The sequence below is a fragment of the Zootoca vivipara genome, chromosome 12, assembly GCF_965207765.1.
Source record: "Zootoca vivipara chromosome 12, rZooViv2.hap1.1, whole genome shotgun sequence".
NCBI lineage: Eukaryota > Metazoa > Chordata > Lepidosauria > Squamata > Lacertidae > Zootoca > Zootoca vivipara.
The window spans coordinates 38614441-38625549 of NC_142595.1; the positions used below are offsets into that span (position 1 = coordinate 38614441).

At 46.4% G+C, this 11109-nt stretch overlaps 1 protein-coding gene across 1 annotated transcript in view; it reads right to left on the reverse strand.

The window, feature by feature from the left end:
* Nucleotides 1-8821, reverse strand: part of LOC118095251 (integrin alpha-M-like) — a 38152-nt gene extending 29331 nt beyond the window's left edge. The window contains exons 1-7 of the mRNA XM_035136342.3: nucleotides 8550-8821; nucleotides 4365-4488; nucleotides 4174-4274; nucleotides 3812-3873; nucleotides 2889-3003; nucleotides 1811-1938; nucleotides 15-163 (exon numbers count right to left, since the gene is read on the reverse strand). Coding sequence (XP_034992233.3) covers nucleotides 15-163; nucleotides 1811-1938; nucleotides 2889-3003; nucleotides 3812-3873; nucleotides 4174-4274; nucleotides 4365-4488; nucleotides 8550-8613 — 743 coding nt within the window. The 5' untranslated portion in view covers nucleotides 8614-8821. The remainder of the gene's footprint in view (nucleotides 1-14; nucleotides 164-1810; nucleotides 1939-2888; nucleotides 3004-3811; nucleotides 3874-4173; nucleotides 4275-4364; nucleotides 4489-8549) is intronic.
* Nucleotides 8822-11109: the final 2288 nt, after the last annotated feature.

Consider the following 11109-nt stretch of genomic DNA (forward strand, 5'->3'; position numbering starts at 1 on the left):
TCCCTGGTACTCACACCACATGGCGGATGGCAGTCGGGGTGTGAGTATTTCCTTTGGCATGTTGAATTCTGTCGACTATTTCCTTCACCTTGCTTTTAAATGCATTGTAGTAATTAAAATCAAAAACCAGGTGGACTTCAGTGGAAAACTGGACCACAGCAAACTGGAAGACATCACAACTGAAAGTTGCACTGCACCTCTTTCCCCATGCAGTGGGGAGTTCGGATGCACATGTGAAGAATCAATATCATTTGGAGAATGGCTTATGTCATCAATGAAAATACAGTCAGCACACTCCACCCTTTGGCACCGTTAGTCAACATTCAGGACTTTGAAGCCCAAGAGCTCCTCTCCGACAAATGACACCAGATAGGGAGTGGCAATTGTTAGAGTGGTGGGAAACTGTGGCATGTGCTGCATAACACCACATCTGCCAGCCTTGAGCTGCCTGCCATGTGCTGCCCAGAACATACCTGCCAAGTTCCTGCCGGAAAAATAAGGGATCGGCAGACCGGAAGTAGCGCCGCGGCCATTTTGGAACTGGGCAGAGCAGCATTGGAAGTCGCTTCTGAGCATGCTCCGCCCAGTTCCAAAATGGCCGCCACACCAGAAATTGCTTCTGCGCATGTCCAGAGACTCCAGACATGTGCAGAAGGAGCCTCCCCCAGCCGGTAAGTAAACCGGGGAAAAACAAAAAAAATCCGTTTTTCCAGCTGGGAAGGGCTGGAAAAACGGGGGTTTCCCAGGGAATACAGGAGACTTTGCAGCTATGGCCCAGAAGCATTCTGGGTAAATAAGTCTAGCTGACACAGTGGTTCACTTCACAGCACCTGCTGCCCAACCATCTATATATATATATAAATGTAAAAGGGACCTGTTTGTTGGTCTCCACTTTTCACCGAAACCACTTGACCGATTGCGTTCAAATTTGGACACAACTTCACATGTGGATATGCGAGGGTTTGCATACTATTTGTGTAGATAGATGTCACAGCTATGGCAGGTAAAGCAGGTAAAACCCACTGTTCCCGAACACAAAACTCAGACAGCTGGGGATGCTGGGAGCACAGGAGAGGTTGCAAAACAGTGCCCTCTAGCGACGGCTTCACTGGTTCTGCAGCTAGGAAAGCTTCCCTCTCCACAGCATCTCGGCTCGGCTTTGCAGACTGGGCCAAGGGGATGGGATAAGTCATGGGTCGGGACAGGGGGATGAACCGGGGGGTGGGGGGAGGAGGGGGCAGATTAGGTCATGGGTCGGAACAGGGTGGGGGTAGTCACAGGGATGAGCCACAGCAACGCGTGGCTGGGCCAGCTAGTTCAATATATTTTTCTAAAGTAAGCAGTAGTAACAAGAGGGCGTGAGAAGGGCAGCCCAGCCCAAAAGGTCAGTAATAGCAGTGAAGGGGAAGGATTACAGAATGAAGGGCAGCAGATGAAGAAAGAGCGGTGCCACATGGGAGTTCCTTTCAAACTTGGCAGGGCTTGTGACCAGGTAAAACTCAAAGCTGTAGCTCAGTGGTAGAGCATCTACTTTGCATGCAAAAAGTCTAGGTTTAATCCTCAGCATCTCCAGGTGGGGCTGGGAGAGAACCCTCTTTGAAATCTTACAAAGGGGAATTATGGGTCTCCTAAGAACTGTCAGCACCCTTAACAAGCTGGTGTTCTTTGGGGGAAGTCATGACTGTTAATATGCTATAAGAGTGCTTTGAAACTATGGAGGGGGTGTGACCTAAGAAGCAAATCCCAACGACACCCCACCCACCCAGTCACTTCCCACATGCAGTGCCATCAAGCTCCTTATTGCTCTCACCTGCACATCTGCCTCCGAAACAGAAGCCATTAGCTCAAGGATGAAGTTCTTCATTGTACGAAAGGAATCATCCAAAATGCTCTTAGAGGAGTCAAATAAGATCACAGCATCCACGCCAACAGTGCACTCTGAGTGGACAAGAGGCATGATGGGTGTGGAAAATGGGTTGCATTCCCACGACATCTCAAAACAAAGACAAATGAGTAGCCTCAACAAGGAAGGGAAGCCGATATGCCCCAGCATCCTAAAATAAACCGTGCAGGTCTCCATAATGTGGGGATTGTCCCATTCGGGAGCCACAACATTTCTCTCCAGTCAAGAACCCTTTGCACAATGGTCTTTAACACATGATGATCTCGGGTAACAACTAAAAATCACGAATTGCATCTGAACATCCCAAATTAAACTTTGGGCTGCCACAAATCACAGAGCCACACCTCCAAGGGAACATGAGATGTTCCAGAATTTTGTCCAACCCAGGACATGGCATTGCCAGGTGTACAAGCCCACATCAATAATAGTCAAAAACAAACAAAATGAATAAGGAACCGAGGACATGTACCCCAAACTAAGTTGTGAGTCACCCCAAATCAAACATCCACACTTTCAGGAGAGTGACCTCTGAGAGACACGATGCAGGTAGAAGACACCATTCTGGAGGTGTGCAAGTATGATTTGCAGTGGTCAAAATTCCTTATTTGTAATTGACATCTTGGGCCACTGTGTATTACAGAGAAATGTACAAAAAGAATGGTTTGACTGGAGAGAATTGCCATGGAACTCAAAGGGGATAGCCTGATAAATACAATATGGGGTGGGCCAAAGCTTATCTTGGGGTGCTAGAACTGCAGAATAACTTTCTCCTGGCGTGCAGATGCAGCAATGGTGAAAAACTGCACATATTGAATTTCTCACTGTGCTGCAGCACTTAAAAGGATACAATACGTGTGACAACCTTGGTTCAACTTCATGCGCATGACTGTCTCCTCTTCCCCTTGACCAAACCGATGATCCCCAACCTAGCTTATTAATGCAATATGCTAAGAAGCATGTGAAGCTAATTTTCTCCCAATCTTACCTTGGAAAGCTGGATGGATCTCTTTGGCAGGTTGGTTAAAATTGCTCATGATATAGCAGACACCATTCAGATAATCAAAGTCCCCACATCCACGCTCCCATGTTGGGCCGCAGGCCTGTGTGGATAGGAAGGATGAAAACAGCCATGAGATCCCTGTCTCTTAAGCCGATTCACCTAGGTTATATCCACACCATACACTTATTTATTGAAATGTTTAAAGCACTCTTATACCATGGCTTCCCCCAAAGGATCCTGGGAACTGTAGTTTGGCAAGGGTGCTGAGAGTTGTTAGGAGATTCCCCGCAGAGATACAATTCCAAGCATCCTTAAACTACATTTCCCATGATTCTTTCAGGGGAGCAAAGGCTATTAAAGTGACATAACTGTGCTTTAAATGTATGATATGGGTGTGACTCTAGATCAGGCATCCCCAAACTGCGGCCCTCCAGATGTTTTGGCCTACAACTCCCATGATTCCTAGCTAACAGGACCAGTGGTGGGGGAAGATGGGAACTGTAGTCCAAAACATCTGGAGGGCCGAAGTTTGGGGATGCCTGCTAGATTGTCTCAGCCAAATTGAGATAAATTCCTCCTCAAGGCCAGGTCAGGGCATTTTCTGCTTGAGCTCAATATCTTCTCTCCGAAGCCAAAGTCAAGTTTCAAGGCACCCGCAGCTGGTCAAGTTATTCTGACACCTGAAGCAGAAAATCCCACAAGCTCCTCTCCCCATCCCTGACAGTAAAAATACAATTTTAATACATTTTAAAATGATTTTTTTCTCCTTTAATTACGCCCTGAATCAGCTGCCTGAGGCAGGGGCAGGCTCTGTTTCACCTCCTTTCTGAGTGACAGACACTGCAAACCCAGGCACACCCATGGATTTGCACTATTTTGCTATTTGATTCCATTCTGGTTTTACTTACTATTATTTTGGAGTCTGATTTATCAGCAGCCAGCGAAAGTCCCAGAGATATTCCAGAGGTATCTTTGTTTCAGACAAGGAGAGATGGCATGTGGAAAAAAAGAGACAGACATACAATTGAGACATATATAATTATAAAAGATAAAGAGACTTTGTCCCCATGTCTCATGGATATTAATACACACACAGTGTTCCTAGCTATTCTGCATACCCTCCAAAATTAAACTGATGAAAATAGGGACTGTATCAGTCTGTAGTGCAGATATGCCCTCAAGAGTTCCCTCTCTCTTCTCATGAGATAAAATTATCAGATGCGGCACTCTCACCTTCAGAGGAATGGAGGCACACAAATGTTTAGCTTACTGTTGTGGTGGAGAACCACTGGCTGGCACTTCTCTGTATCATACGAGCAGCGGAAAAGCGATCCCATCCGGTTGCCTGACATGGGGGCACTTACGACCAACCTGCACGAGGGAAGCGAGTTATAGAAAACGACCGTTTACGGGCCTGTGGCTGCTCTGAACAAAATTAACCGGCAACGGTTTGGTTCTCACCAGGACCTGCCGTCGTCCGCTCTCGTCTGGACGACACGGTAGCCAAACTGAGAGGCCTTGTCACCTCGGAAAAACACGGGAGTCTCTGTATCGGTGATGTTGAAATCCGAAGAGACTGCAGAACCTAGAGTGGAAAATGGTAGCAGAATGCTATGGCACAGAGCGTTTGGAGCAGCAACACTGCTAAGAATACATTTCCTTTTCACAAGCTGCCACCTGCTCTTCCAGATGTGGAAGATGTCCAAGTTCCAAGCTGAGCTTAAAACCATTTTTGTTAAAAGCCCCACCTGAAAGCAGCCTTGGGGTGGCGGGGCGGGAAGCAGTTGGGAGGCTTCCAATTGAATAAACAGGCCCAAGTGTCCATATATTATTACACATTTTGCCACCGTGAATATTGTATATTATGCCTATGCTGCAGCTGTCTGTCCCTATTGACTCACCCCAGTCCCTGGTAAATCATTGTTCCTTCGGGGAGAGGGGAGAAACCTTGTTTACATCTTGTTACTGAAATTGCTAGAGTTATATGCTGGACAGTTATACAGACTGGGCCAAAAGGCAAGTGAATGGGCAGGGAGGGAGCCTGGAGCCAGTTCCCAGGGGTCTCTGGCAGTTAAATCTTTGGATTGTCTCTAGGAAACATGGACAAGTGGCCACAGGTAGAAGCAACAGGTGTCCAGAAAAAGGAGACAAAAGGCCTGGGAAGCTTGCAAGTGGATGGAAGGGGCAGATAGTAAGGGAAGGTTCAAGGAAGGAGGGGGAAAGACACACAAACAGCCAGCAGCAGTTGAGATGAGGAAGCTGAAGTTCACATGCTGCTCTTTGGAAACAAGGGAACCTCTGACTGCTTGGATGAAGTCTGTGCTTTCCGAATGCTGGGGTGGAAGGTCTGTGGTTGGCACTTTCCAAGAGAGCTACATGGAGCTGGCGTAACCTAATGGCTGAACGATGGATTTTTTTCCCCTGACAGTAAGAGCTGTTCCACAGTGAAACAGACCCCCTCAGGAGGTTGTAGACTCTCCTTCCTTGGAGATTTTTAAGCAGAGGTTGAATGGCCATCTGTTACGGATGCTTCAGTTGAGATTCCTGCGTTGCAGGGGGGTTGGGCCTAGAGGACTCTCAGGGTCTCTTCCAACTCTACAAATTATTTGATTCCACAGGTTGTTCAAATCTTGCATGTGCAGGAAGCTCCCTGAGGCAATCCGTTCTCTCCCAGCAGCAATAAGGATGGAGGGAGAAAGAATAGTGCTGCCGACCAACTTTTCGAGCTCTCTGCGTACGTTTTACAACAAAACAGCCTATGTAAATGGGCTCTGGTTGCTCGAAAAGGCTACAAAAATGCCCGGTATTCCTGGAGATAGCCTGGCTGCAGCAGGATGCAAGCCCACCCCCGTCGCAGGCGCTGCTGCTTTTAGCGTATGAGTTTTCATATTTTATTTCCTCGTGCATACATTTGGCTCTTGACCCACATGTCTGGCCGGGAGGAAGTTGGCCACATTTGGACATTCCCCAACAAACGGCTTCTCCGTTGACAAAGAGATGGCTGGATGAGTCATTTGACCCTTCTTCTCCTTCCCATTCTTATGGCCTCTTCCCCACCTTCGCAATGCCCTGAATCCCCACGAGTTTCCCTAGCGTGCCAGCGGGGGGACACGTTATTTCTTCACAGAATGCATCAGAATGCACACAGTGGAAAAAGAAAGGGAAGGGTTTGTGGCGGCGAGGCGGCCTTTTGGCTCCCTGAAGGAACTCTAGCCGCCAGAGGCCAGGAAGTCGTGTCAGCTCCCTTGCACAAGATGCCCTCAGTGACCCCACTGGGGAAGTGGCAGGCAGCCCAGCTGCCCTTAAAAATTGGTTTGATGCCAATGCCAAGGTGGAGGTGGTCCTACCATTTGGTAGGCTGAGGAAACAGCTTCAGACATAAGATGCTTGGTGTGGGTGGGTGGGTGTTTGCAGCAAGCAGCTACAGGATGGTGGGAAGTGGAGGTGTGTTTACGACGTCATCCGCTGCCCTCTTCCGCCATCAGTGTTGGACCAAAATGAAAGCTGCCCGTCTAGTAGAGCTTTTGGGGACAATGGTCCCAGCTCTTTCTCTCTCCCATAGCCCCCCGTTCCGCCAGCCGCCTTTGACAAGGGGGATGACCTGCCCATCTGTCAAAGGTGGGCAGGGGGAGGGGAGTTCAGTCCTGCTTTCCGCAGGGTTCAGGTGCACGATGTGCCCCATGCGCAAGGAGCCTTCTCAGGGACTTCCACCAAGCAGGATTGAGTTTTCCACCCTTCAGCCGATGCACAGAGAGTTCAGTCCTGTTTGCTGCAGGGATAGGAGGTGCCACGCCTCTTCCTGCCCCGCACCTGGTGTTCATAGCTGCCAAGTTTTCCCTTTTCTCGCGAGGAAGCCTATTCAGCATAAGGGAATTTCCCTTTAAAAAAGGGAGAACTTGGCAGCTATGCTGGTGTTACATATGACATCTGGTGTGATTTTGGGGAAATTTGACCTGGTGTCCGTGGGCTGAGGTTCCCCACCCTTGCATTAGGGAGAAAGAGCTGGAACTCGTGCTTTCCCCTGCAGGTCTAGTTTTGTGTGTGTCCAGATGGAGGGCTGCTTTTTTTTGTCTTTTTATTTTTTTTAAATACAGCATTATACTTGCGGTCTCAAGTGGTACAGTCCACTCGACCACCTCAGGAATCCACCATCTCATTTGTTTACGTAAGCATTTCTATCCCACATTTCAATTCTGAAGAAACATCAAAGGCGGCTTACAATCAAACCTCAATTAATAGGGGGGGCAGGTTATAAAAAAGGTATACAGTAAAAGCAGCCAGATAAAGCAGCGATGAAAAAGAATACACAAATTTAAAAACAATAGGCATCACTAAAAACTCGACATTTCTGTTTACTAAAAGCCTGGGTGAATAAAATAACCTTGACAATTGCTTAAAACAGGCATCTCCAAACTGCGGCCCTCCAGATGTTTTGGCCTACAACTCCCATGATCCCTAGCTAACAGGACCAGTGGTCAGGGAAAATGGGAACTGTAGTCCAAAACATCTGGAGGGCCGAAGTTTGGGGATGCCTGACCTAAAACCTAGGAGATGGCCCTGGATGAATGTTGCAGGGGGTGGATTAGATTAAATACACCTGGGAAGGCTGTTTCAAGGCTGTGGCTACAGAACAGAAAAGTCCCTGTATTTGCCACTGTTGATTTCTGAGGTTTGAAGGCACCTGAGTCAGGATACATTTGCCTTAGCGAACAGGCAGGGCCAAGTGAAAGCAGGCATCCTTATTCCACGCTCCAATTTGTATAGGGCTGTTTATGTTAAGCCCAACAATTTCAGCAGAATTTGGAAAGCCAGTGAACATTGAAGAGCAGCAACATGTTTTGCAAGACCACGCAGCTCTTGTTCTCAAACCCACCGCCCTGTTTTGGAATAAACTGAAGGTACTGGGTAGTCTTCAAGGGTAGCCCCACATGTTACATACTGCAGTAGTCTATGAAGTGGCCGTCTGCTGAACATCTTGAGCCAGCCTCTGTAATCCTGGTAACAGCCCTGCACAGTGGGGCAGTATTAACTAGCCTCATATGGGTTGTGAGAGGTAGGAAGGTCTCACATTTTTTGTTAGCCCCAATCTCTCAAGGTAGCTTTCAACAACTCGATGCACCGCCCCGAACAATATGGAGAGATCAGGGCTGTTGTAACAACTACAATGGATTGGTGCGACAGGCTTTAAATACAGGCAAAATAAATGCAAAGTGGGGTTATAATTTAGTATGCACTTAATACCACTAGAAATATATTTTTTTTTAAAAATACTTATTTCAGTGCTTGACTAAGCAATCCTTCCCACGCACCATAAGTTTTTGTTCCTTTTTATTTAAGTCAATGTCTAAAACACTGCAGCCCCCTCCCTGCCCCCCTTGTTAGCCCTGATTCAGTTTACCTGCAGCCCAACCAGCTGCCCCACTCCTGATGGCTCCAACTTTAACAAAAAAAAACCCCATCCCCGTTTCCTGTGCCTTTTAAAACAGTTGTAAGCAGGTGGCACTACTTTTCTCAAAGTTGAGAACAGGTTCACCTGCTGGTTGCTGCAGATCAACTTGCTGTTAAAGACACAGGAACAAGCCAAAGCCAGTTCCTTTGGGATCAGTACACCTGCCCCACAAGCCAAAGTAGAGCTCCAGTACGTACACCAGCCAATGCAGAGAAGGAAAGCAGCTTTGAGGATCCATTTCGTTTCGACGGCAGGCTCCATGCTGTTGCTTCACCGAGTCCTCTGCGGCCGACGTGCATGGGGACTGCGCTGCTGCAAAGTCTGGCATCTCATTTCCTATTATTGCCACACCAGTATCCGTTCCCCCCTGAGTTTCAGCATGAATCTCTGATTTGCGCCACCTACAAACCACACCCAACATTAAATGCTAGAGAGTGTTAAATTAACAGAGCAGGGCTGCCTCTTTTCCCAGAGGCTTGCTTCCATTCCACAGTTGCATTGGACAGACAAAACCCAACAGGCAAAGTTTTTCTCGCCACTGAATGTCCAATGTTCAGCGAAAGTATATCCCTGCATATCAGGTGCTGGGGGCAAACACAGGGTGGTCATCACTTTGAAGATGTGCTTCCTAGAGGGCGACCCATCAATAGACACAGAAAACTGTGCTTAGGGGATGTTTTCCAGTAAGACATCTTAAAGGAAGGGGGGGCGGGCTAACCTGTGGTGCTGGACTCCCAAATCCCATCAGCATGGCAAAATCACCAGGAATGATGGGGTAGTAATCTAATATCCAGAGCGCTAGATTCCCCATATCTGGCCTCATGCCTGCTGTCTTGAGGAAATGTGGACTTCAGACTACGAAACCTCTATTTTGGTGGCTTGTTTCTCACCGTCAGAACATTAACCCGTTATCCATACGTCTGAGCCTGCTAGTGGGATGTTTTCATCTTTTAAAGATAAGAGCCCACAATAAATATACTGTATTGTGGGAATTCTAGCTTCCGAGGAAGTAATGCCACTGTTTACTTGAGTGTGGGACAATTGTGCTGGGTGGCCGACTTACAAGATCTTAAATGAGCTCTGATCTACTGGATAACTGACTGGACCAGCATCACAGAAACTAAAGCCACCCCCTTTCCGAGCATCCTCTTGAAAATGAGGTTTCTTCCTTATGAACAGGAACAGCACAAAGCATGTTGTCGCCTCAGGCGGAGCAGAAATCTCTCCACCCCATCCCCAAGTCAAGTTGCATAGTATCCAAAGCTGGTCAAATTATTTTCTGCGCTTGTGGCAGGAAATCCCGTGATCACCTCTCCCCGACTAAAAAATTACTGTAATAATTAATAAACTTGCTGCCCTTTCAGAACACCAAAATATCTGTATGTAGCCAACATCTAAAAGTTGTTTTTATTTTGCTGTTGGCTTTAATTTCTGCAGTAGTCCATTTTAAAAAATCTGTGCATGTACCAAAAATACGTGTCTTGTTTTAAGGGCTCTGGACTAGTGTGTATTACAAAGGGAAGCCGCCATCTGATTTGCCTAAACACTCTACCCTGTAAGACCTAAGAGGAATGGGTGTAGATCAGGCATCCGCAAACTTCGGCCCTCCAGATGTTTTGGACTACAATTCCCATCATCCCTGACCACTGGTCCTGTTAGCTAGGGATCATGGGAGTTGTAGGCCAAAACATCTGGAGGGCTTCAGTTTGGGGATGCCTGGTGTAGATGAAAGGGGGAGGGGCACACTTTAAAGCATGGCCTTCTCATGAGGTTCTTAACAAGGAATTGGGTAGTATAAAGGAGCTGAAGAGCAATGAATAAAACGAGTCATGAGTAAGTTTGGGTAAAAAAAGGCCCCCTTTAAGCCGATCCCTACAGACGAAAATAGTAATAGACACAAAGTAAACCAGAATCTTTCCACCAAATATTGTGCAAGATGGTAGTACAGTGAACTATGTCACTGAATGGCGACTAGTTTTACCCTCTCTACCTCCCCCCCAAATCTTCTATTTGCTTGTGTATGATATTCTCTCCTCCCCATCACTTAAGATGCTACTGGAAGCATTGAGGAGCAGAAAAGAACTGACAGCTACAGGTGAAACTCGGAAAATTAGAATATCGTCAAAAAGTGCATTTATTTTAGTAATGCAACTTAAAAGGTGAAACCAATATATGAGATAGATGCATGACATGCAAAGCAAGATATGTCAAGCCTTTATTTGTTGTACAGTGGTACCTCTACTTACAAATAACTACTTACGAATTTTTCTACTTACAAATGGAGCTCCGTCCGCCATCTTGGATGCGGTTTAGATAGGATTTTTTCTACTTACGAATTTCTAAATAGGGTTGCTTCGACTTACGAATTTTTTCTCCCAATGCATTCCTATGGGATTCGACTTACAATTTTTTTCAACTTACAAATGTGTGTTCGGAACGCATTAAATTCATAAGTAGAGGTACTACTGTAATTATTTGTCGTTAGGCGGGTCAATTATAAATGGAATGTAATTAATGAAATGTAATACCGATGTTTATTTTTGTATTATTGTAACTACCGGTATTTGTTTTATTACTGTGGAATTTCCAAAAGAAAGCATTTGTAAAAATTTAAAGAAAAATAAAAAATAATAAGTTGCACTTTTCAACGATATTCTAATTTTCCGAGTTTCACCTGCAGAAGGCTGCATGCCAATCCCTATCCTATGCCCAACTCACAGGAATCGTCAGCTGGGAAACAATAACCAACCCAGCCAA